Source organism: Callorhinchus milii, unplaced genomic scaffold (genome assembly GCF_018977255.1).
Source record: "Callorhinchus milii isolate IMCB2004 unplaced genomic scaffold, IMCB_Cmil_1.0 Scaffold10, whole genome shotgun sequence".
Classification (NCBI taxonomy): Eukaryota; Metazoa; Chordata; class Chondrichthyes; order Chimaeriformes; family Callorhinchidae; genus Callorhinchus; species Callorhinchus milii.
Genome location: NW_024704751.1, coordinates 8484126 through 8509300, shown reverse-complemented (window position 1 = coordinate 8509300; position 25175 = coordinate 8484126). Strand labels below are relative to the sequence as shown.

Genomic DNA, 25175 nt, shown 5'->3' with positions numbered 1-25175 from the left:
TGAACCGAAAAAAAAAAACCCTAATTGATTAGTCTAAAAATAGTTATAATCTGATCCCCAATGGCTGGTTCATATCAGCCTTGGGATTGGAGGGTGGGGTGGGTGGGGAGGGGGGGGTGGGGTGCAAAGAGGACGGGGGGCAAGACTCCAGGTGGATTTAACACAAATATCAGGACCCCAGTCAGTCAGTCAGTCATTTCTCACTGAGAAAATTAGATGCCTGTGAGCTGACCCTGATACCTCGATAAAACGAAGCCTCATTTGGTTTTAGTATAAAGGCGGATGCAAAAGCGATAGGGGAGGGGGGAGGGGGGCATGGGGCGGGGGGGGGGAAAGCACCACTCGATTCCAGACAGCCACCATTTAACAGGAGAGGTTTGGGAGGGCGGTAGACTGGAAACGACGTGTGTTAGTTTGCAATATTAACGGTATGATCTCCTCCCCTAACCCCAACTCACCCCACACTCAGCATCAACCCCCAGTGCTGCCTCCTTCAAAGCCAAGTGACATTGAAGGGGTGGAGTGCTGTTGATGTCGGTGTGAGTGTGAGCGTGAGTGTGAGTGTGCGGGGCCTGTGTGAGGGAGGGCTGTAGAGAGTCCTGTCTCGCTGGGTCGCGGGGCTCCAGCTCTACACAAAGGCCTCGTGCTTGGAGCTGCCGTTGATCTTCATGAAGAGCTTGGCGTCCTCGGTCTTCCTCTCCTTCTCCTTGTACAGCTGGTGCCGATACAGCAGTAGGTATATGGGCAGACAGAAGCCCATCATGCTGACCCCCAGCAGCCCCACATTAACCTGCCCACGCACACACACACACACACACACACGCACACAGGGAGACAGAACACACGCATCAGACACACGGTGTCCGAGACACACTCAAACCCATTAATTTTTTTTCACCCCAGGCCAGCCGGGTGTCTGACGCGTGCATAAACCCATGGAAATCCCAGAGATAGGCTGCGGGAATGGAATGCGCTCTCTCTCTCTCTCTCTCTCTCTCTGTCTCCCTGGAGGGACACATCCCGCTTAACCGAATTCCGGAAAGCATGAGGCGCAGGTTGGCAGGAGCCAAGGCTTGGAGGGAGCCCAGAGTGTGCGTGGGGGTTAACTGCTGGAGTCTAACCAGCTAAAACCACACAGCTTGCCCTTGGGAGCGCTGTCTGGCCAAGCTTTCCCGCTGCTTGTTCAGCTGGGACCCCCCCCCACCCTACCCGTTAGGGTTGTGGCTTGCAGGGTTAACAGGGGCCGAGTGGGATGTCCTAATCCCGGAAAGTATTACGTGTAGGTTGCCAAGAGCCAAGGCTTGGGGAACCCAGCGCTCCCTGGTTGTTGGGCTCAGGTTAGGGTTAGGATTAAGGGTGTGGTATAGGAGGTTGATCCCTCACTTACCCATAGAGGGTCTCCCTCCAGGGGGCCCATCATGGCCAGGAACAGCGGCTGCTGGAGGAGGGCGAACAGGGCGCTGATGAGCGACTGCATCCCCGTCAGGCTGCCGAACTGCGTGGAGGGGTACCTGCAACACACGCACACACACACAGTGTCACTGTGGAGCTCAGCAACCCCTCCCCTCGTTCAGCGTCACCGCGAAGCCTCCCTCCCCACTCCCCATCCCACCCCCCCCCCTGCTCGCTCGGTGGAAGGAGGGGGGTGGGGGAGGAAAAGGAGAGAGAGTCAACGGAGGAGGGCGTGGAGTGGTCCTTTACAGGCTATTTGCTAACACGCAGCTGAATCGGTGTGCCCGACACTTACACGGCAGCGTAAAGCCCCCCGACTGCGGAGTGGATAAAACCTCGGACAATGGTGTGCAGGATGAAGGACATGATCTGCAATGAAAGAAATCAGGTCAGGTTGTCGCCTCTCTCTCTCTCTCTCTCTCTCTCTATCTTGCTCTCCCGGGGAGGACGTGACCGACAATAAATACCCCCTTTTACTGAACCGAAATTAAAATCAATCACTCGCTCCACGGCCTGTTTTGCGGGCCGTTAACCCTTTGCAAATCGCCTGCCAGAGGCGCGGTCACCACACTGGACAGGAAATCCTGCGAAGCACTTTCAGACCTCGTCCCGACGTGAAAGGCTCCGGGGTCAAGCACCAGGGTTAGTTAGGATGGTTTTCTATCAGCTCGAGGGGTTTACAGGAATACCTAAAGGAGGGCGAGTGGGCGAGGGGTGGGGAGGGGAATTAAAACGCCACGAAAACACCTGCAGTTCACGGACACGCCAGCAAGCGTCGCTGCAGAACAGATGTTGGGGGGGGGGGTGCGAGCGCGAATCTCCTGGGAATTCAACCGGGAACAGGAGGAGCAATTCAGCCCCTGGAAGAGCAGCAGTAATAATAACAGTATTATTATTATTATTATTATTATAGAGCTGGCTACTTGCTGATTAATGCTTCGTAGGTAATGGCCGTGAATAACAGTGTTGTGGGGGGGGGGGGGGGGGAACGCGGCACCACAAACGACGCACAGCAACGTCCCACAAACAGCCGTGATGTGAACGGGGGCGTTTGGGGGTGGGGGGGTGGGGGGGCGGGGGCAGTTGTTGGTCGGGATCTTTAATGTCCACCTAAACAGGCAGACGGGACCTCGGTTTGCATCTCGTCCGACAGGTGGCACGTCCGAAAACCCAGCAGCCGCCCACCCCCATCACTGCGCTGTGAGCTCAAAGTCCCCACGTGGGGCTTGAACCCACAACCCTCGGACTCAAGAGGCGAGAGAGCTCCCTCTGCAACGGGCTCTTTCTCTCTCTTTCTCTCTCTCTCTCTCTCTCCCATTCACAATGTCACTATCTCTCTGTCACGTACTCTCTCCCCTCAATCACGTTCTCGCTCACGTACACACACACTCTATCTCTCGCTCTCTCCCCCCATCCCCACCACAGCACTCTCTCGCACACACACACACGCTCTCTCTCTCTCTCTCTCTCTCCCTCTCTGTGTGGGTACCTGAAGGGGTAAGTTGGGGATCAGACAGAAGATGCCGAATCCCACCAGGAGGATGTTTGTGAAGACGAAAGCTCGGGTGGCGTTGGTGATTTTTTGAATCTTACGGTCTCGTCTCTTTTTACCGTTGGGACTGAAACACAGACAGACAGAGTGACAGTCAGCCACTCACACACACACACACACACACACACACAGTGACAGTCACTCACACACACACACACAGCGTCAATCACACACGCACACGCACACATACACACAGCGACAGTCACAGACAGAGTATCAGTCATTGACACACCCAGTGACAGCGACATACACGGCGACAGCCACAGAAACACAGCGTCAGACACACACACACACACACACACACAGCGTGTCAGTCAAAGACACACAGAGCATCAGAGAGAGACACTCACACACACACACACAGCACCAGTCACAGACAGACACCGTGTCCTCAGTTCCCCCCGGATGCTCACTGACCCCTTGCTTACCTCGCTCCCGGCTGCTCTTTCTCGTCGCTCTGGTCAGCGTTGTCCTCGCACTCCTTCAGCTTCCAGTCCATGATGTACCCGATCACTGGGGCTGTCATCAAGCACAGCAACTGCAGCACCCCGAAGATGGAGGAGTATAGACTGACTGAAAGGGAACGAGAGAGACTTCAGTCTCAGCGCGAGCAGGGAGACCAACGTCAGGGACAGACAGGGCCTAAAGGGGGCTACATATGAGCTCGGTGACCCTGGGCTGGCGAGGGTGGGGATGGGGGAGAGAGAGGAACTACATCATGAACTTGCCTAATAATCACCCGCCTTCACTTACAAAACACACAATCACGACACGTCGCAGTGAATCCTGTGAGACGTCCTTCCGGCGTGAAAGGCACGTATCAGATGTAAGAGATACTAATACTGTATTAATTATTATTAATAACCGGACACAACTCAGCTCAACCCAGGCGAGTGCCACTACAGTCACTACACACGCACATGCACGGACGCACGCGCACAAAGGTAACTCCCGGCGCCAAACGCCGTTAAGAGGTGATTTTTGATGTGAAGAAAAATTTTAAATGAGTTTTAGTTCATTTGCTTTAAGCAAAGGCGCGATTCGGAACAGCCCTGCAATCTTACCCGTCTCCATTACTGCACCAGCCAGTGGGCAAGCAGCGGTGGGAGGGGGGGCAGGGTGTTGGGGGTGGGTGGGGGGCAGAAGGATGGGAGGGGGGGCGATGGAAAGGGGGGAGAAAGGAAAGTGGTGGGGGGCAGAAAGGAATGTGGGGGCAGAAAGGAAAGTGGGGGAGCAGAAACGAAAGTGGGGGAGCAGAAAGGAAAGTGGGGGGCAGAAAGGAAAGTGGGGGGGCAGAAACGAAAGTGGGGGAGCAGAAAGGAAAGTGGGGGGGCAGAAAGGAAAGTGGGGGGGCAGAAACGAAAGTGGGGAGCAGAAAGGAAAGTGGGGGGGCAGAAAGGAAAGTGGGGAGCAGAAAGGAAAGTGGGGGAGCAGAAAGGAAAGTGGGGGGGGGAGCAAGAAAGGAAAGCGGGGTGTGGGGAGAAAGGAAAGTGGAGGAGGTGAGGAAGGATGGGGGGGAAAGGAGGAGACGAAGGGAGGGGTGGGGGAAGAGAGAGAAAAGAGAAAGACGTGCATTAGTAGAGCGAAAAGCAACAGGTGAAGCCTCTGGTCCACAGTCCAGCAAAGCCCCACAGAAGCGCAGCAAACAGCAGCTATCCCGGGCATCTCAAGGGGAGAAAGAGAGAGAGAGAAAGAGACAAAGGTTTAATCATCGATACAACACGAGCGCCTCTCGGAGACACGAGCGAGAGAGAGAGAGAGAGAGAGAGAGACCCTCGGAGGGTGGGGGGCAACACCAGGCTTCAAGTGAGACGTTCAACACAACTCCCATCTGTTCAGGTGGATGTCAAAGAGAAGAGAAGGAAGTTTCTCTCTCTCTCTCCCCCCCCCAACCCCCCACCCTCCCGCTGTGTCGTGGCCAAAATCCCCCAAATACAATCGTGTCATTCACTCCACGGCTGTTTGTGAGATGTTGCCGTGTAAGTTGTACATAAGTTGGCCTTCGTGCTTCCCCCACAAAATACACTTAAGTGTGTCCCGCTGGATCAAGCGTGAGAATCATTATACACACACACACGCGCACACGCACACACACGCATGCACACGCATGCACGCACACTCACTCACACACAGCCGCTCACACACACAGACAGCCTTGCACACGCACGCACAGCCTTTCTCTCACACACACACACACACACAGATACACACACCGCCTCTCTCACGCAACACGCACTCGCACACACGCAGCATCTCTCTCGCGCACACAAACACATAGCCTCTCTTGCGCACACGCGCACACACACACACCCGCACAGCCTCTCTCTTTCTCACGCACGCACCGCTTCTCTCTCTCGCGCACATACCCCGCCTCTCTCTCTCTCACACACACACGCACGCACACACGCACGCAGCTTCTCCCAGTCAGACTCGAAAACATTTCCTTGAAACCCAGCTGCTGACTTTAGCAGCTCTGAGCTGCTGACAGCCCTCAGCACCAGACAGAACCAGTTGTCTTCAGTCATGTGTAGCCCACTCCGTCACTGCCTGAGCCCGGCGCGGCCCGAGCAGCGGAGAGACAGGCTGTACCAGTCGTCAGATCGCACTCGCTGGGATCCCCCCCCCCCCCCCCACCCAACATCCTCGCCCCCACCCCCCCCCACTCCCCTCCCACCCACACAACCACCCACATTGTGCCGACGGTGGGGAGAGGGGGAGGGTCGGAGAGGAATTGTACGGTGTGTTTTTTTGCGGTGGGATTGCGTACCTTTCGCCCACCAAACGCGCAGTGAGTTCGCTCGGGTTCAGTGTCTTTCGTGAAGCGCCTTTGAGTCGCTAACAACTCTCGCCTCCGAGTCAGAAGTTTGTGGGCTCAAGCCCCGCATCGGGATAAGACGTTACAACCGAGTTAAAGATCCCGCGGCGCGATTGGAAAAGAGAAGAGAGTTACTCTCTCTCTTCCCCGGTGTCCCTGGCCAACAATCCCCCAGATAAAATTGGTCACTCCCTCCATGGCTGTTGCGTGCAAACTGGCTGCCACGTTTACCTACAAAATACACAGTCACTTTACAGGAACACGGTTTGACTCGGAGCCTTAAACTCTCGCCCTCTCGGCGAACAGTCACGCGGCTGTTTAGGGGGAACGTTACCGTCCGCAGATCGGTTGCTACGAACAGTGACTCACACCTCGCCACAAGGTTTGATGGGCTTTAGATGGTGGGGGCCTCCAGACCGTGTGGACGGCGAAGCTGGTTATAAAGGGGAGAGAGAACCGGGAGACACTGACCTGTCATCAGGTCCCCATCCACCAGGTACTCCAGGATGTTGTTCATGGCGCCCATGTAGAAGATCAAGCGGAGCTGGGTCACACACATGGTGACCAGGCTCAGGATGTAGATGGGGCTGCAAACACTCTTCATAAACGAGGAATTAGCAGCTGCGAAGAGAGACGGGGGCAGGTCATCAGGCACCGGGCACTGGGTGGGGGTGGTGGGGGGGGGGGGCGGGCACACAGCCAAGAGGAAGGGCACTGAGGGGGGCACACAGAGACGGTGAAGGGGTTTAGACCCTGAGAGCATCGGTGGGAGCAGGCGTTTGGGGAATGGGGAGGGGGCGGGACAGGGACAAGGGCTGAGGACGAGGCGAGTGGGGGCGTGAGAGCGAGAGTGTGCGTGTGTAAGAGAGTATAAGTGAGCGTGGGGGGCCGACGCAGAGGGAGGGGCTCTTACCATCGTCCTTTCCCTGGCACTTGACCTCCAGGTCCATGGTGGACAGGCAGAGCTTGTTGTCGTCCTGGCCGTGTAGTTTGAGTTGGGGTTTGTTGGCGTTGCTGACACTCAGCCGCCTGCCCACTGTGGTCACCTGGTTATAGAACTGCTTCCCCGTGATCTTGTGATCGAAGCCCAGCCAACTAAACTTGATCTTCACGCTGCCCACCGCAGGGAGAGAGGGAGAGGGGAAATAAAGCGAGACCGAGAGAGGAGGGAGAGGGAGAATGAAATAGCGGGGAGAGAGAGAGAGAGAGAGAGAGCGGGGCCGATACAGAGAGACGGGAGAGAAGGATGAGAGGAGAGAAAGGAAAGATAAAGAGGGGGCAAGAGAGAGAGCAAGAGAGAGAGGGAGAGAGAATGAGACAAGAGAAAGGAGAAAGAATGAGAGGAAAGGGGAGAAAGCGGGGAGAAAGAGGAGAGAGAGAGAGAGAGGAGGGCGAGGAGAGAGACGTCCCCCTGGCTTGCCCCCCACGGTGATGACTGACTCACGTGTAGTCCATGTCCTCAGGCCCGGGGAAGGGCTCGAGTGGCCAGTTGAGTAAGCAGTTGAGGAAGACGAGGCCAGCGCAGGCCGCCCACACCAGGAGGATGGTGATGAAGGGAACTCCGAAATCATAGATGACCTGTCAATCACAGTCACACCGTCAATCACAGTCACATCGTGCTCAATAGCCAACCCGACACCGAGCACACGAACCGCTGGACGAAAGAAGACCAAGGTCCATCCAATTTGCCTTCCACCATCCGGTGGTCCACTTGACAGGTCGCTTGACACCCCCCCACCCCCCCCCCCCCCCCACCTCCCTGATAGCCTCTCACCTTGATGCCAGGAAAGGTGACTGCAGATGAGGCGTACGAGCCAATCATCAGAGAGATGAAGGTGGATCTCAGATCCCCGAACATGTTGGGCAACTGCCAAAGAGAGAGAGAGAGAGAGAGAGAGAGAAAGAGAGAGTGATTGGAACCAGGGGTCATTCAAGGGAGCGGGAGAGGGAGCTCAGTGTTGGCCAGAGACACCGCGATAGAGAATAGCGCCACGGGATCTTTGACGTCCACCTGAACAGGCAGATGGAACCTCGGGTTAACATCTCATCTGAAGGACGGTACTTTGGACAATGCAGTGCCCCCTCCCACCACCCCCACCCCACCCCACCCCAGCACTGCAATGCGGGGGCTCGAACCCACAACCTTCCGACTCAGGGGCGAAAGTGGTAGGAGTTAGCGCGGGCGCGCGAGAGCAAGAGTGTGCGTGCGTAAGAGAGTATAAGTGAGCGTGTAAGAGAGAGTGAGCGTTTGTTTGTGAGCGAGTGCGAGGAGAGAGAGGGGCGGTGGGGCGGGGGGGGGGGCGGTGGGGAGCGGTGGGGAGTGTGAGTTCACCGTGCCCAGATGGACTCGGCAGCGACGGAGTTAACGGCGGGATGCGGTCGATGGTTTGGCTGAAGGTGGCGAATGATTTACGGAAAGTGCCGTCGCCAGGAAACTATCTCAGTGATCAGTCGGAATAGTTCGAAACGCTTTGCAGTTGCCATGAGGACGGAGAGAGAAATGTAAGTGTGCGAGAGCCCGGAGCGTGCCCTCCCCGCCAGCTCCTTATTTATCTCACTATAGTGCTGAGCAGGCACTTTACTGCACAGTCACACTCTCACACACACACACACACACACACACGCACACACACACGCACACACCACTCGCTCGCTCAGCCCAGTCACTGGGTGTAATTGCCGACTGACTAACACTCCTGACTCAGTTGTTTTGCCCCCCCCCACCCTCTGTTAGTCTGTGCTGAGCAGGGACTATAATAATAATAATCATAATAATCATAATAATAATCCTGGCATTTGAGACAGCGCCTGATCACGCCATCGAGACGTCTCAAAGCGCTTCGCAGGATACGCTGTAAAGTGAATTGACGCTATATTTTTGTGGGCGAAATTGCGCACAGCAGAGTCCCCACAAACACTCGTGGATTGAATGACCGCTTTTTTTTTTTTCGGAGGGATTATTACCCCCCCACCCCCCACCCCCCACCCACAAAAAGCGATCGGCCAATCGACTAACACCCGGGTTTCTACTCGCAGAGGCGTGTGGAGTAACGTGTCGCCCAGCCCGGGAATCGAACCCGGGTCCCCTCGCTTGCGAGGCGAGAGCGCTCTAACCACTAAGCGACGGGACTCCACTCTGGCAAAGTTAACCCCGACGAGACCAGGCTCACATGACAGCCATCCCGAAAGCAGCCGCGTACTTAACCCCCGACATTCCCCTACCAAATGGTGACACACCCAGCCAACGATCCTGCCCTGCTCCCTGGAAACCCAGGGTGACGGGGCAGGGGAGAGAGGGGAGCGGTTGGCATAACAGACACGGAAGTCGTCACCAGAGAAGGGTTAAAAAGCCACGAGGGACTGAGTCGAGGTTTCTCCAGACGTGTCACAGTCTAAGACCGGCTGAAAGAGGAAGATGTCTTGCGTCAGCAAATACAGCGATGTGTCTGTAGCCATCTCAGCGCTCAAACACACCGCCGCTCCCTACGGCACCTGCCCCCCTCGGCCACACTCACTCGCCCCAACTCACACTCGCTCACTCAGTCCCTCCCTCCCTCACACTCCGCTGACACTCGATGCTGAGCCGTGGGGCTGAGGTTACAGTATCTGCCTGTCAGACCGTCCCAGGAATTTTTTCCTTTTTTTTGTCTCTTTTACACGGAACCTGGATTATAATCATCTTTGTGTTCGAACCGCAACATCCGAAACCATCTCTCAGGGACTGCTGTGTCCAGCGCAGTGACTGCGTAATATGGCAGATAAAGCCAGCAGCCAATTTGCACACACAGCCTCCTGACTTGAAAGAACTTAACAGGAAAACAGCTTCAAAATGACGTCAGCCTCTTAAGAATTCGGTAAATTGATACATCAATAGAGTTAATGTGAACTCTGATTGAATTTCTTCCCCCCCCCCCCACCTCCGTGATTGCGTCTGGGTCTGAGTGTGCTGGAGTTGTGCCAGTTTATTACGATAAACCCTGGGGTTAGACTCCAGCCAGCAACTCACTCCTGTGTGTGTGTGTGTGTGTGTACGTGTGTGTGTATGAGTTTGTGTGAGTGTGTGTGTTTTTGTGAGTGTGTGTGAGTGTGAGCGAGTGAGCGAGTGAGTGAGTGAGTGAGTCAGAGGCAAAGTTTCAGTGTCAGGTCACATCTTGTGAAAGGTTGGAGTTTCATAAGACGTCTTGTTATGTACACATGTTTTCATGTCGGGAGGCTGGAACGATTTGTATTTGACACCGGGAGGGGAGGGTGGGTTTACAGTAAACAGTGAAATGGCTGGGAGTGCGTGCTATCAGCACCCGTGTGGCCTCTCAATACAGCCCGGTAGGAATGTGAGCCCTCCCTCCCCCCCTCCCTCCCTCCCTCGCCCGCTCAGGGACACCAGCTCCTTATCACTAATTAAAACCCCATCTTTAATTCACTCCCAGTTAATCTACGTATAAATCCGCGACTGTTTGTGGGGAGGCCGCTGTGCGCAGTTGGCTGCCTCGTTTCGCCCACAAAATATACAGTCAACCCACTTGACAAGTGTATCCTGTGAAGCGCTTTGAGACGCCTCAATGAGCGTGTGTGTGTGCGTGCGTGTGTAAGTGAGTGAGTGAGTGAGAGTGTGACTGAGAGGGTGTGTGTGTCGCCCAGCGAGGGCGAACGGGTGTGTGTGCTCGAGAGTGTGTGCGGCTATTGGTGGGGGGGGGTGGGCCAGACCCTCAACCAGCTCGGGGAGGAGTGTGAGCCAAGAGCAGAGACATTGTCAGCGGTGGGGGTGGGGGTGGGGTGGGGGGGGGTAAGGGAAAATGCTGAGAAAGCAATGACAGAATTTTCCACTGTAGACACTTTGAGAAAACAGAGGCAGTTAATGATGTGGAAAGCACTCTGTGGCCAGCGAGTGTGTTTACAGTCCAGGCCGGTGCCATCTGCGCTCGGCTAATGGCTGAGATATCAGGGACTAGCTGTGTCAACATCCCCCCCACACTCTCCTCCATTGCCCCCCCACCCCACCCCACTGGCTTCCATCCATCGCCCACCCCACTACAGAGAGAAGCAGCTTGCCCAGCACCGTCACACACAGCTGGGAGAGTGGGTGTGTGTGCGTGTGTGTGTGTGTCCATGTATGGGTGTGTGTGGGCGAAGGAGTGTGAGCGAGTGAGAGTGTTTGCGTACGCTCCTTTCGCCGGAGCAACAACACTTTCCCCGCAATGAGAGACTGGGTAGGGATTGGGGAAGAGATTGGACCACTCTGCCCTTAAACCTCCGTGCCAGGACAGTGAGAGCTGAGGTCAGGGGAACGATTCCTCACACACCGGCTGGTCAAGATGTGGAAAGAAGCTCCGGGAACTGCGGATGCTGAAGTGACACATAACACAAGGAACGGACAGAGATGGGGTGGTGGGGGGGGGGGTGGGGGGGGAAGACACACAGAGGCCCAGTGGAGTGTGGCAAAGGGTTGGGCATTGGCATTATAAAGATCGTGGCGAGGTCTAAGCCATTGGTGGAACAGACTTGATACTGTCCCCGTGTCCTCTTACCGTCAGCGAGGTGAAGGTCATGCACATCCCTCCGTACCCATTCAGCGAGAGCGCGAAGAAGATGAGGACAGAGAGGGCTGTGGGGGGGGGGGGGGGAGGGGGGAAAAAAACAAGAGTCAGAGTCAGAGCGAGCTCCAGCGACACGGAAGAATGCGCCGAGAGAGAGATGGAGAGAGAGAGAGAGAGGGAGGGAGGGGACAGAGAGGATACTCACAGTTGGGGTTACTGGCTCCATACGCGATCAGCAGACAGGACAGTGCAAAGCAGGTGCTGTAACAGATGAGGATGAGTCAGGATCGAGCATCACGGAGTGAGCGAGAGAGAGAGAGCGAGAGAGAGAGAGAGAGAGAGAGAGGCCTGGCCCCAAACACAGCCGCTCACTATCTCCCCATCCCATCCCTCCTACCTCGCCCCCACCCCACCCCAGTCCCACACACTCCCTCCCCTGTTGTGCCCCAGTCCCTCCCCTCTCCCCTCTCGCGCCCCAGTCCCTCCCCTCTCCCCTCTCGCGCCCCAGTCCCTCCCCTCTCCCCTCTCGCACCCCAGTCCCTCCCCTCTCCCCTCTCGCGCCCCAGTCCCTCCCCTCTCCCCTCTCGCGCCCCAGTCCCTCCCCTCTCCCTTCTCGCGCCCCGGCCGCCGTCTGACCTGCCGATGAGCCGGAGTTTACGGGGGCCGTATTTGTCCATGGCGATGCCGAGTGGCAGGGAGATGGCGCTGAGGAGGAAGGAGCCCACCGTGAAGGCCAGGTTCAGCATCTCATCCTGGTCCTTACACACCAGCCAGTTGTTCACCATGATCATCACCTCCTGCGTTTCGTTCGCACCGTGCAGGCTCCCGTTCGTCGCGTTCCCTAAACAGGCGGGAAGAGAACGGACATAAGAGAGAGCTGCGCCGGACTGTGTATGCATTGGCTGCCGTGGTCGCCCACAGCACAGTCACTAACGCCACAATAAGCGTGTGAAGCGCTGGGAGCTGTTCTCGAGGCGCCGTTGGGGGGTCGTGAGACGCAGCGCTCGGGTCAGGGCTGCACGGGGAACAGGCACCAGGAATTATTTCTGAGCTTTTGCTGATCTGATCGAGGCGCTGGTAAAGGTTTAAGGGGAACAGAGTGTGACTTGTTGACGTGCTGTGAAACCTCGTCCCGTCCAGTCGCCATAAATAGCTCCGCGACGATGGCATTTGGGGTGTAAACACTGCACCGAGCTCAGCCTCAACACCCTCACCCCAGCCCTCCCACCCTCCACCCCCCCACCCACCCACCCACCCACCCACCCTCCACCCACCCACCCACCCACCTGGCCTTTACGCAGCTCTCTCTAACCCTGTAAGGGGCTGATTTTGCGCTATTTGCACGACTATTTCAGTCATTATTATTACGATTGTCACCGCTCTCTGGGTCAGGCAGACGAGGGTGTTGGGGGTTAGCACGACCGAGACACAACATCTCAGCCTCCCCGTTGAGTCTTCGCCCCACCTCACGCCTCTCCCTGCCCCCCCCCCCCACATACCCGCACCCCATCCCTCCCATTGCCCCTCCCTGATGTCTCTCCCCTCCGCCCCCCCACCACCCCCCCCCCAAAAGTGCCAGTCCAAGCTGTGGGGCGTGAGTGAGAATAAGATGTGACGGGAAACATGAAAGTGGGTGAAAGGTTACTGTCAGACAAACAGCTTCGGAACATTGCAGGAAAACAAGAGAAAACAGGATCAGCCAGAAAGTTCAGAGCCGGGCGGGGGGGGCGGGGGGGGCGGGGGGGGGAATTGGCGGGGGCTGCCCCAGGCCCGGAAATAACTGAACATCCTGTCCTGTCCCGTTTGTTCCCAGACACCAAGTCAATATGAGCTGAGCAACACACAACCACACCCTCAATATAAGGCAAATCTACCCCCTCCCTCCCGGCAAGTGCCCCCCGAGCCCCCCCCATCCCGCCCACCTCACACAGCAACCACAAGTGTGGGGGATGGGGGAGCATTATCTGTGCGCGTGAGTGAATGACCCCCCCCACCCCCACCCCCACCCCACGCGCGCACGCACACGCACCACACACTGTGTCGGCTGATGATTGAGGTGAATTCTCCTGTTTTTCTCGTTCAGAATAAAAACAACTCGTCTCATCAACCGGTCCCAGTGACCAACCCCACCTCGGCCGAGACAACAGCAGCAGCAGCGTACACGTGTGCAGCGCCTTTCACGTCGGGAGGACGTCCCAAGGCGCTGCAACGATAACAGCGACAACAACAGCGACAAGAGCTCACTCGGGCAGAGGAATATCCACCTGATTGGCATCAGGGGAGTGAGGGGGAGGGCGGGGGGGGGGAGTGTCAGGGGGACGAGTGGGGGGGTGAGGGTGTGGATCAAAGTCAGAGTGAGTCCAAATGTCCCTCCAGATTGTCACACCCGAACGCTGGCACTGCCAACAATTCCAGCCTGGACAGCGCGCTCAGCGTGGAGCCTGGAGCCTGACCCCGGGGGGCGGTGGGGGGAGTGTTAGGGGGCAAGCGAGGGAGAGACAAGATCAGCAGAGAAAAGCAAGTTGCATAAGGTAATTGGATGCCAGGAGTGTCGGTCGTCGTCAGCCCTGATCTGGGCACGATGCCATCGGAAAAAAGTGGGTCAGTCAACACTCGATACCAACCAACCCAGTCCCTCCCTCGAGCAGATAGAGAGAGACGGGGCTGGTCCTAAGACAAGAGATTGCAGCGAACATCTTGGGAGAGTTTGGGTTTCTTGCTGTGAGTTCAGGGCACGTGGATCGAGTAGCGGAGGCTGGCAGACAGCTGCCGCACCCTGTACCGGTCTAAATTTACCGCCCCCCACCCCCCCCCCCCTCCCTCCAAGTCACCCCAATTCATCCCCAGATCCTCGTCTGACTGTTGTTTACCAGCGGAGATTAGAAGCCGGGGTTTGCTTCACTTAATTCCTCGGCAGTTAAAAGAGTTTGTAAAATGGCTTGGAGGCGGTTTGTGTTTAGATGAGCACTGCGCTGTGAGTACCGGCTCTGTGCAGACCCGTTACTGCGGCAACTGGTATAAATAGGGACAAGACAACAAGCGATGGTGAGGGAGAACGGGAGAGGAGTGAGGACTCGAGCCATCGACTGCTCAGGGTCGGGGCTGATCGCACTGGGCGGGGACCACCTTACACGCTCACACACAACCCCACACCCCCCCCCCCCGACACACTCACACACACAGATGCACACACACCCAGAAACACACAACACACACGCAAACACACACACACACACACCCCCGACACGCTCTCACACACACACATAGATGCACACACACCCAGAAACACACAACACACACGCAAACACACACACACACACCCCCGACACGCTCTCACACACACACACACACACACGCAAACACACACACACCCCCGACATGCTCACACACACACACACACATAGACACACACACACCCAGAAACACACAACACACACGCAAACACACACACACACACCCCGGACATGCTCTCACACACACACACACACACACAGACGCACACACACCCAGAAACACACAACACACACGCAAACACACACACCCCCGACATGCTCTCACACACACACACACACACACACATAGACGCACACACACCCAGAAACACACAAAGTAGGTGTCGGTCTGGCTCAGGCTCTGTCTCCCCTCTGGGCCACATTGTTGTAAGTTGAAGCCCCATGTCACGTCGGGGCATTGAACTAACATCCTGGTCTGATGCAACAGCGCTGAATTATCGTGAGGGCCGTCCTTCGCTTGAGGTGTTAAACCGGGGTCTCGTCGGCCTGTTCAGGCGGACGTTAAAGATCCCGTGGTGCTATTCGAAACGACAAGGGAGTTTCTCTCTCCCGGTGTCCTGGCCAACAATCCCCACAAATAAAATGAATCATTCAGTTTATGGCTGTTTGTGGGATATTGGACAATGCTGTGTCCAAACTGTCTGCATTCGCCTACAAAATACAGTCACTACACTTTACTGGGAAGCTCTTTTGAGACACCTTCCTGACATTAAAGATGCCTCGTAAGGACATAAGGATTTGCTGGCGAAAGAAGACCAAGGCCCATCCCGTTCCCCTGCCACCATCCTGGCAGTCGCTTGACATGTCGTGTCCCCAACTACGTACTGTCTTCCCGAGATATTATTTTCCAGCAGAAATCTATCTCGCTCGTTCTTGAAACAAACAACATTCTCTGCTTCCAAGGTCCGTCTCCCTAGGGAGCCTGTCCCATAAATCTATTCCTCGCTCACTGAAGCAGTGTTTCCGCAGATTGGTTCTGAATTTACTTTCCTTCAATCGCGTATGTAAGGATTATTATTATGATCACACAATAATAATTTTTGTCACTCAACGGGACAGAAAGTGTTCCAGAAACAAGCAGGATGGCCAGTGTCGCAGTCACACAAGGTGTACAATATATACACCTCAACGTACTAAACAAAACCAGTGGTTTATTCAAAACAGGTCTGGTTGATGGCGACGATGTGTGTGAGGAATAGAATGCGATGAAGGTTATTGGGTCACTGGGAATGTCATGACAGGTTACGGAACGTCACCCAGGGATGAGCAGTTCAAGCAAAGCTCTTGTCACCGAAGGCGTCTCTCTTGCAGAACAGTTTTCCTGAGCTCTCCAGACAGATACGCGAAGAGAAAGAGGAAGCGGGGACACAAAGAGAGGAAGGAACGGAAAGAGTCGACAGAAAAGAAAGAGACATTGTGACAGGAGGGAAAGAAAGCCGATGCGAAAAGAGGGAGATAATAATAAAAATAATCCTCGCATGTGATACAGCGCCTCATCACGTCGCTGAGATACCTCAAAGCGCTTCACAGAATATACCGAAAAGCGAATTGACCAAATTATTGATGTCCTGACGTGACGTGGGACTTGCCTAAACTCGCAACCTTTCACAACTCACAAGTCAGTGACCGACTGAGCATCTGTTGCGTTCCTGCTCCTGAGAGATGTGAAAGTCAGCGCGAGAGCTAAAGGGTTACTTGATACCCCCTGCGATGCTGAAACCCGCCCTTTACATTGGCCGCTGTGTATCTGAGCTGCCCTTGAGCTGGGACTTGTACCTCAAGCCTCGAACACCAAGCCCAGGGCAAAGGTGGCTCTGATGACCTGAGTGAGTGCTGAGTATGTAAAGTACTGAGTGAGATAAGAACTTGCCAAAATGCTGAAATTAAGCATGTCAGCACTGATTGCCGCACTGAGTTACTTTCACAATGTCTTCCTTGAAGTGAAGGCTTGTGTGGATATCAACAGGCTCCCAGCACAACAGGATCCCGGGCAAAGGGCAGTCCCAGGATCTGCTGAGGATGGCACCTTGTGAAGGGCACTGTTCAAGACCCTCCTCTTCGATCGCGCCTTCGGCCATCCTCCTACCCCTACCCTCCCTGCCCTCCACACCCCCCACCCCACCCGATCCTAACCCCCTGCTCGGGTCCAAATCCCTGACTCGTCCAGCGCCTTGGGACGTCCTCCCGACGTGAAAGGCGCTGTGTAAGTATCACTTGTCGTTGTAAATGTAAGTGGCTGTTTGTTGCGGTTGGATTGAGTGAAGCGATGGTGACGATGCTGAGCAGGTCTCCTCACCCGGGTCCACGCAGAGGTAAGAGTAGAAGCCCTCGGACTTCAACATGAGGAGCAGCGAGCCCCAGCCCAGCAGCACGGCGGAGAAGAGCAGGTTTTCCAACACGGCCGTGCAGGCCATCCACCATCGTCGCCTGTGAGCGGTGGCCAACGTGGGAGCCATGGCGAGCGATGATCCAGGAGACGGCTGGGCTGCTCTGCGGAAAAACCTGTCAACGCAGAGACACGGGTGAGTTTAGAGATCAGCGCTTTCCCACCCCCTACCCGAGCAAGTGCAATCATACAAGCGTTCCGGGACACTACCCCGCGTAAATGCAAGCTGTTGTTGTTATCCGTGCATTTCTGTAGAGTATTGGTTAGGGCATTCACCTGGCAAGAGAGTGAGAGGACCTGGGTTCGGCAGGACGAACCCGGTTGTTAGTCGATCGGTGGATCATTTTCCGGGGGTAATAATCCCTTCCCCTCGCCCTTTTCCCCCCCCCACAACCATCTCCGAAAAAAACTTGAGTCCCTCAATCCACGACCGTTTGCCGTGCGCAATTGGCCGCCGCGTTTGGCCCACAAAACACACACTCCGCTTCGCAATCCGTTCTGCGAAGCGCTTTGAGACGCCTCGAAGACGTGATAAAGCGCCGTATCGAACGCGAGGACTCTTATTAACGGTACATTTACGGTGCGAAAGGGGATGTGTAAGTGCGAGCTGCCCTTGTTGACGATAGCTGTGGTGGAGATTGATTTGGCAGCAGGTTTGGCTTGACTGAATCGAATTTGTCTCTTTCCGTGCAGCGAATTCCTTGAACTGGGTACATTCTGGAACCATTGGGAGAGGGAGAGGGAGAGGGAGCCTGGGGAGCTGTCAGACGAGGACGAGGAGGAGAGGAAAGTAGCACAAGGAAAAACAAGTCTAGGCTATGCTTGGAACGCACTTCACTAGTAAATGCTTAACTCAGCTAAGACGCTTCTGCTAAATGTTATTCACTCTGCTCCGACCAGTGCAGGGAGAACAGACGAATGTTCCAGGATCTATAATTGGGGTTGATGCTCGGAGGCAGGAAGCCAAACTGAGAGGCGAAGTGGCCTTATTAGTAACGGCACAAGATGCAGCTCAGACACTTGCTCTCGTTAGCTTTTATCCGCTGCTGGGAGTTTTGGCTTCCATAAGGCGACGGTGGTGGAATCTTTCCGTGAAGAGGGGAGGGAGAGGGAGGGAGGGAGGGAGAGAAGTGGTGTCTGAAGGTCACGATTTTTTTCGAAACAAGCTTGGGGTAAACACCCCGCAGTGGCCTGGTTTGGCGCGTGTGCACGCATGTACTCGTGCGTCTGCGTGTGCGTGTGCGCCCGGGACTGCGCGTGTGCTGGGAGATTTCTGCCCTGGGCACATGGACAGTTACAGCCCAATGCCACGCTCCAATCATTGTCTTATTTCACAAGCTTTATTGGGGGCCACTTCTCCGTGACCTTTCGTTTAATGATCTCAGGACAGCTGGAGGTCTGCCCTGCCTGTGCTGCTCACTTTCAATCTACCTCCTTCATCTCCCCACCCCTCCCTCGTCCACACCGTCACCTCTCCTTTTTGGGGATTTCCTCCCTCTATCCCTCCCCATTCTGCAGACCAGGGGTGGTGGGGGGGTGGGGAGATGCTGTGTGAGATCGCCAGGCTCTGGCTTGCTGACCCCGTTGCTTCCTTTTTCTCTCCGTTTCCCTCCCCGTATGATCTCCTGCTACCTTTTTTTCCCCCTCTGTTCCCCCCCCATGACCCCCGGCACATGGCCCTGCGACAACAAAAACAACAGCAGCCACTAATTACATTTACACAGCACATTTCACGTCAGGAGGACGTCCCAAGGTGTTGGACAGTCAGGGATTTGGACCCGAGCCGGGGCTTGGGGAGGCGTGGAGGTCAGGGAGGGTGGGGGGGGTAGGAGGGTGTCCGAAGAGGAGGATCTTGATAACTGGTCAACACCAAAGGGAAAAGGGTTCAGTGACCAGTACCTGGAGTGGTGAGTTAGTCGTGTGTATAAATACATAAGTAAATGCAGCCGGGAATATTGACAGCATGATTACTTAAGTGGTACAGTAGTGACAAGTTTAAGTCAGGGTCGAGTTATCTGTACTTTACTGTAATAACAATCCTTGCATTTGTTATAGCACTTACGACAATTGAAATGTCTCAAAGGCCTTCACAGGATTTACTCTGAACTGTCGTCTAATTTGTAGAACAAGGCGGAGGCAATTTGCACACAGCGATGCCCCACAGACAGGCAGGAGAGGAATGATCAATCTGACTATCTGGAGGATTCTTGGCCAAGAGACAACCTTCTTCAGCAACTGACAAATGGCTTTGGTTGGTGGGAGGAGAAGAGGCAGAAAGAAGACTTGCACAACCGCTGCAAGTGCAATGAGACAACGCGAGTCTATGACAACAACAACAGCTTGCATTTACACGGCGCCCTTCACCCGGGGGTAGCGACTCCGAGTTAACAAGGAGTTGAGGCTTTGTAAATGTTGATACCATATTTGGTGCAGAGAGGGAGAGAGAGAGAGAGAGAGAGACTGAAAGAGTCAGAGAGAGATTGTGAGAGTCAGAAAGAAAGAAATTCAGAGAGTGAGAGAGAGAGGGGGAGAGATAAAAACTCGAGAAAGAAAGATAGAGATAATAAAAGGGCGAGAGAGAGAGAGAAAATGAAAGAAGCATCATCCCATTAAACCTCTTGAATTGCTGTTCAGGACCAGATTAGACTGAATGATAGAGCGGGAGGCCAAGGATTTTACTAAGGTTACAAGATTAAGCCCCACTTTGGGTCATGGAGCGAGGCGGACACTCCAATGCCCTGCTGAGCGTGTGAGTGTGTGGGTGTGGCACACATTAACGGAAGTGCAATGCTTCAGATGAGACACTAAACCGAGGTCCCAACTGCCTGTTCAGGAGGATGTTAAAGATCCCACGGCGCTCCTTGAAAAGAGAAAGGAATTTCTCTCCCCCCCCACCGGTGTCCTGGCTAACGATCCCCCAAATAAAATTGGTCACTCGCTCCGTGGCTGTTTGTGGGACGTTGCTGTGTGAAAATTGGCTGCCACACATCATCCCCGCCAGCACTTTGATTCAGTTTGTTATGCAAACTCCAGTCATGATTGAAGTGTTATTTCAGGGTGTCAGAATGCGCGTTGCTGCAGATTTCTGCGGAAACCCATCATAATGAGAACTGATGCAGACCACAGCTTCCCCTCAGTCACACGACGTGTTTAAACCTTCGTTCACATCCACTGCGTCAGCCAGGCCAAACTCACTGCCCGAGCGGGAGATGGAAATATCGCAATGGTGCACAGGGGAGACTTTTTCTGAGGTTATCATAGAATTATACGGCACAGAAGGAGGCCATTCGGCCCATCTTTTCTGTGCCGGCTCTTTGAAACAAGCTATCCAATTAAATCCCACTCCCCCCGCTCTCTCCCCACAGTCCTGCAAACTTGTCGTCCCCAAATAATTATCTACTTCTTTCTTAAAAGCCGTTATCGAATCGGCTTCCACCAGTCTTTTCGGCAATGCATTCCAGATCCCAACAACTCGCTGTGTGAAAAAAATTCTCCTCCCCTCTGTTTCTTCTAACAACTATTTTAAATCTGTGTCCTCGGGTTACCGACCCACCCGCCAGGACCAGTACAGACAGAGCTTTACTGTGTCTCTAACCTTGACCTGGGAGTGTGGTCGCACAGTGTAGAGGAGCTTTACTGTGTCTCTAACCCTGACCTGGGAGTGTGGACGCACAGTGTAGAGGGAGCTTTACTGTGTCTCTAACCTGTGTCGTGGCTGGTGCCCACACAGGCTGTTGAAAGTGGCAATGTCTTGCCCTCGTGACCTCCCTTTAACTTGAAGTTAATGAGATGTTGCAGGAAGGAAGGAATGAGATACAACAACAACAACAACCTGCATTTATAATAGCGGCCCCCACACGGGATAGCGTCCCAGAAAGCTTGAGATGCTGTACACATCGATGCCCTGGCAGTAATCTCTCCAATACTCCCCCGTCCCTAAATCTCCCCACTAATCTCTCTCGGGCTGACAGATACTGGAGAAGAGAGACTTGCAGGCGACATAAAGTTACAGCTCATTTAAATTACTGATTCCCACTAATTGCAGTTTATAGCCTACAGTGCTGATATTACAGTTTAAGGTTCAAGGAGACTTGTACTGTTGACTCATTTCTGAGATTTGCTTCACTTGCGAATTTGTATCAGGTCTCCCTCGTACCCAGACTTTGCCCGGTTCCGAACAATTCCTGGTCGATGAATTAACCCAAAGTTCAGATCAGGCTTTACCCTCACCGACGTTCTACAAGGTGTAAAAAGTCCTTTGTAAAACTCTACCCTCTAAACCCGTGTATATTAGCTAGAATTTCACTCCTGCCATGTTCAGGCCGTGATAAACATGGTAAAGCTCCCTCTACGCTGTCTGTCAAGCCATCCTTGGGACGAGAATGTTAAACCGTCTGTGCCTGTCCTCGGGCAGTTGTTAAAGGTCCCGGGTGCACAAGCGGAAAAGAGGCTGGAGTTTCTCCCCGCGTCCTGGCCGACAATCCTCGGGATAAAATTAGCCACGTGGCCGCTTTGTGGGACGTTGCTGTGCGCAAATTGACTGCTGCCCTCGCTTGCGAGTGGTAATTCCCGTGAAGCACTTTGAGATGCCGATAACGTGATAATAATAATTAATAAAGAAGCCTTGCATTTGATAATCGAGCCTGATCACGTCATTGAGACCTCTCAAAGTGCTTCACAGGATACACCGTAACGTCTAGTGACTGTGTTTTGTGGGTGAACCCGGGCAGCCAGTTGCGCACAGCAGCATCCCGCAAACAGCCGTGGAGTGAGTGACAAATTTTATTTAGGGGATTGTTGGCCAGGACACCAGGAGAGAGAAATTCCCTTCTCTTTTCAAATAGCGCCATGGGATCTTTAACATCCACCTGAACAGTCAGGTGGGATCTCTTCTTAACGCCTCTTCTTAACGCCTTATCCGAAGAATGGCATATTAATCATAATAATAATAATAATACTTGCGTTTGATACAGCGCCTTATCAAGTCAGTGTCTAAAAGCACTTCAGAGAATAAACTGTAAAGTTTTTGGACTGTGTATTTTGTGGCAAAACGGATAAAACGCATGAAATCACATTATTATTGCCCCGCTGCTCTTGGCACACGGTGAGCTGTGTAAGTGTAGTGACTGCTGAGCAGGCGACTAATCCCGATCAGCAATCGCCACACACGAGGAGAGGGAGGACGTTTGGGTTGGAGATGTATTTGGTTGAGGAACAACTAAACCATCCCCCGTTAGTGCCAACAGCGCGCTGGGTACCAGTGGACAAGGTAACACCTGATGCACAGGGCAATAACTGTACAGAAAACCCTACAATTGCTCCCGGTTTCGGTCCAGTTTCAACAACACCAACGTGCCATTACACAGCGCCTTTCACATCGGGAGGACGTCCCAAGGTGTTGGACAGTGAAAGGTTTGCACCCGAGATGGGGGCTAAGACCAGCCAGGGGTGGGGGGGTAGGTTGGGGGTAAAGGGGGGGGGGGGGGAGTGCGAAGAAGACCGAAGGCGCGGTCGAAGAGATGGTTTGGAGTGCATTTTACAGCAGAAACTGTGCCAAACGACGGCAGGAGATAAAGGGGTGGAAACGGTGGGACTATTCGAGGTCACGCTCAGAGCTGTCTGGCCTCAGGACCCTCATCTCTGGGTTCCCACCCCCCCCCCCCACACACGCACACACCCCTCCCCATCCCCCACACACATACCCCTCCCCATCCCCCCACACACACACACAACAGTGCAAGGCTCTCTCTCATTCCCCCCCCCATACACCTCACACATACACACCCACACACACCGTCCCCTCAACTTGCCGCATTGCATTTAAAGCGCAGTTAATTATTGAATGCTTCTCGGAGCTACACTGCCCCCACCCCAGCACACCAGGCAACAAGCGGGGATCAACAGCAGCAAATCCCCCCCCATCACTGTCCTGGGCAGAGAACACCCCCCACCCCCCCACCCCACCCCCCCCACACACACACACACACACAAACCACCTCCCAGCCTTGACTCCCTTTCTACCTGGTTTTCTCCTATCATATATATATATATACACACACATATACACACACACAGTACATATATACACACACTGTACATATATATATACACACACAGTACATATATATACACAGTACATATATACATACACACTGTACACATATATATACACACACTACACATATATACACACACTGTACACATATATATACACACTACACATATATATACACACACTGTACACATATATACCCACACACTGTACACATATATACACACACACTACACATATATACACACACTGTACATATATACCCACACACTGTACATAGATATACACACACACACATTTCCCTTTCTGTGTTTTGTCTCTGCGCTGAACATCTCCTCTCCCTCTCCCTCTCCGCTACAACACACCAACACCAAACAGCAATTAAAGGTGGGGAACAGCTGAGAGAGAGACGGGGAGAGAGGGAGAGGGAGGGGGAGAGAGAGGGAGGGGAGAGGGAGAGAGAGACAGGGAGAGAGGGAGAGGGAGGGAGGGGAGAGGGAGGGAGGGGAAGATTCGCAGAGAGGGGGATGGGAGAGGGAGCGAGACAGAGATATTCAGAGAGAGAGAGTGAGAGAGATGGAGGGATGGTGATGGAGGGAGGGAGGGATGGTGATGGAGGGAGGGATGGTGATGGGGAGGGAGGGAGGGATGGTGATGGAGGGAGGGAGGGAGGGATGGTGAGGGAGGGAGGAGGGAGGGATGGTGAGGGAGGGAGTGAGGGAGGGATGGTGAGGGAGGGAGGGAGGGGGATGGTGATGGAGGGAGGAGGGAGGGATGGTGATGGAGGGAGGGAGGGAGGAGGGATGGTGATGGAGGGAGGAGGGAGGGATGGTGATGGAGGGAGGGGAGGGATGGTGATGGAGGGAGGGAGGGATGGTGATGGAGGGGAGGGAGGGAGGGAGGGAGGGGAGAGGTAAAGACACAGCACAGCTGATGGCAGCTCTCACTTTCATGTCACAATCTCAACACAAACAGAATCAACGTAAACAAATGGTCTGATATTTAAGCATTAAATCCCATGTTGTGCTGCAAAGGCAGTGTCCAGGGAGAGGCGATGGGGTTCATTTCCCCCTCTCCCCCCCTCCCCCCTCCCTCCCCCCCAACTGTGCAGAGGGTCACACTGCATTGAAACGTCAGTGGCAGTGCAAGTCTCTCTCTTTCTCTCTGTCTTTCTCATTCCCCCCATCCCTCCCCCTCTCTCTCTCTCTCTCTCTCTCTCCATCATCCATCCCATCCCATCCCATCCCATCCATCCATCCATGTGTGTCACTCACCTCTCTCAGCTCTCGGCTGTCTGTGTTGGAGGAGAGAGTGGGGCTGAGGGGGTGGGGTTGGGGGGGGGGGGCTGGGTGTTGGGTGCTGGGTGCTGGGTGCTGGGTGCTGGGTGCTGGGTGTTGGATGCTCTGTGTCTGTTCTCTCTCTCTCTCTCTCTTTCTCTCCCTCCTTCGTCTCGGCTTTTTATTCCCCTCTTTGGTTCCCAATTCTCTGCCCTGTGATGTGCAATCCTCGAATCGCTGCTGGAGCGGGTCCAGCGCCAATGGAAGATGCGGTAGCGACAAACTCCGACCAATGGACACAGCGACACACAGAGAGAGAGATATATATATAAGAGGCTGAGACAGAGGGAGAGAGAAAAACAACTCGGGTTTACAGCATCGGACAGATCCCACACACACACACACACACAGACAGACAGACAACACAAAAAAAAAACAGACAGACAGACACACAGCACAGACAGACACACAGACACACACACACAGCACAGACAGACACACACACAGACACACACACACACACAGCACAGACACACACACAGACACACAGACAGACACACACACACACAGCACAGACACAGACAGACAGACACACACAGCACAGACAGACACACAGACACACACACACACACAGCACAGACACACAGACACACACACACAGACACACACAGACAGACACACAGACACACACAGACACACACACAGACACACACACACACACAGCACAGACACACAGACACACACACACAGCACAGACACACAGACACACACACACAGACAGACACAGCACAGACAGACACACAGACACAGCACA

At 54.3% G+C, this 25175-nt stretch overlaps 1 protein-coding gene across 3 annotated transcripts; it reads right to left on the bottom strand.

Annotated features, from left to right (window-relative positions):
- Positions 1-311: 311 nt before the first annotated feature.
- On the bottom strand, positions 312-24415 carry slc43a2b (solute carrier family 43 member 2b). Of its 3 annotated transcripts, XM_042338480.1 has the most exons (15): positions 24359-24415; positions 16943-17148; positions 11990-12194; positions 11559-11614; positions 11345-11421; positions 7594-7686; positions 7264-7397; positions 6733-6932; positions 6291-6440; positions 4069-4080; positions 3433-3577; positions 2942-3071; positions 1748-1821; positions 1388-1511; positions 312-790 (listed from the first exon to the last, which is right to left on the bottom strand). In XM_042338480.1, exons 2-15 carry the CDS (start codon positions 17100-17102, stop codon positions 629-631), a joined length of 1722 nt encoding a protein of 573 aa, XP_042194414.1. In that variant the 5' UTR covers positions 17103-17148; positions 24359-24415; the 3' UTR covers positions 312-628. The 3 variants fall into 3 exon arrangements, with proteins under 3 accessions (XP_042194414.1, XP_042194416.1, XP_042194415.1); XM_042338482.1 differs by lacking the exon at positions 4069-4080; XM_042338481.1 differs by lacking the exon at positions 24359-24415 and having other exon boundaries at positions 16943-17178.
- Between the last annotated feature and the right edge of the window lie 760 nt (positions 24416-25175).

Coding starts and splice junctions, on each gene's coding strand:
- slc43a2b (XM_042338480.1), bottom strand. CDS start 17,102: ATGGCTCCCACGTTGGCCACCGCTCACAGGCGACGATGGTGGATGGCC. Junction 12,195..16,942: donor TTACCTCTGCGTGGACCCGG/GTGAGGAGACCT, acceptor CCGCCTGTTTAG/GGAACGCGACGAACGGGAGC. Junction 791..1,387: donor TGGAGGGAGACCCTCTATGG/GTAAGTGAGGGA, acceptor GTGCGTGGGCAG/GTTAATGTGGGGCTGCTGGG.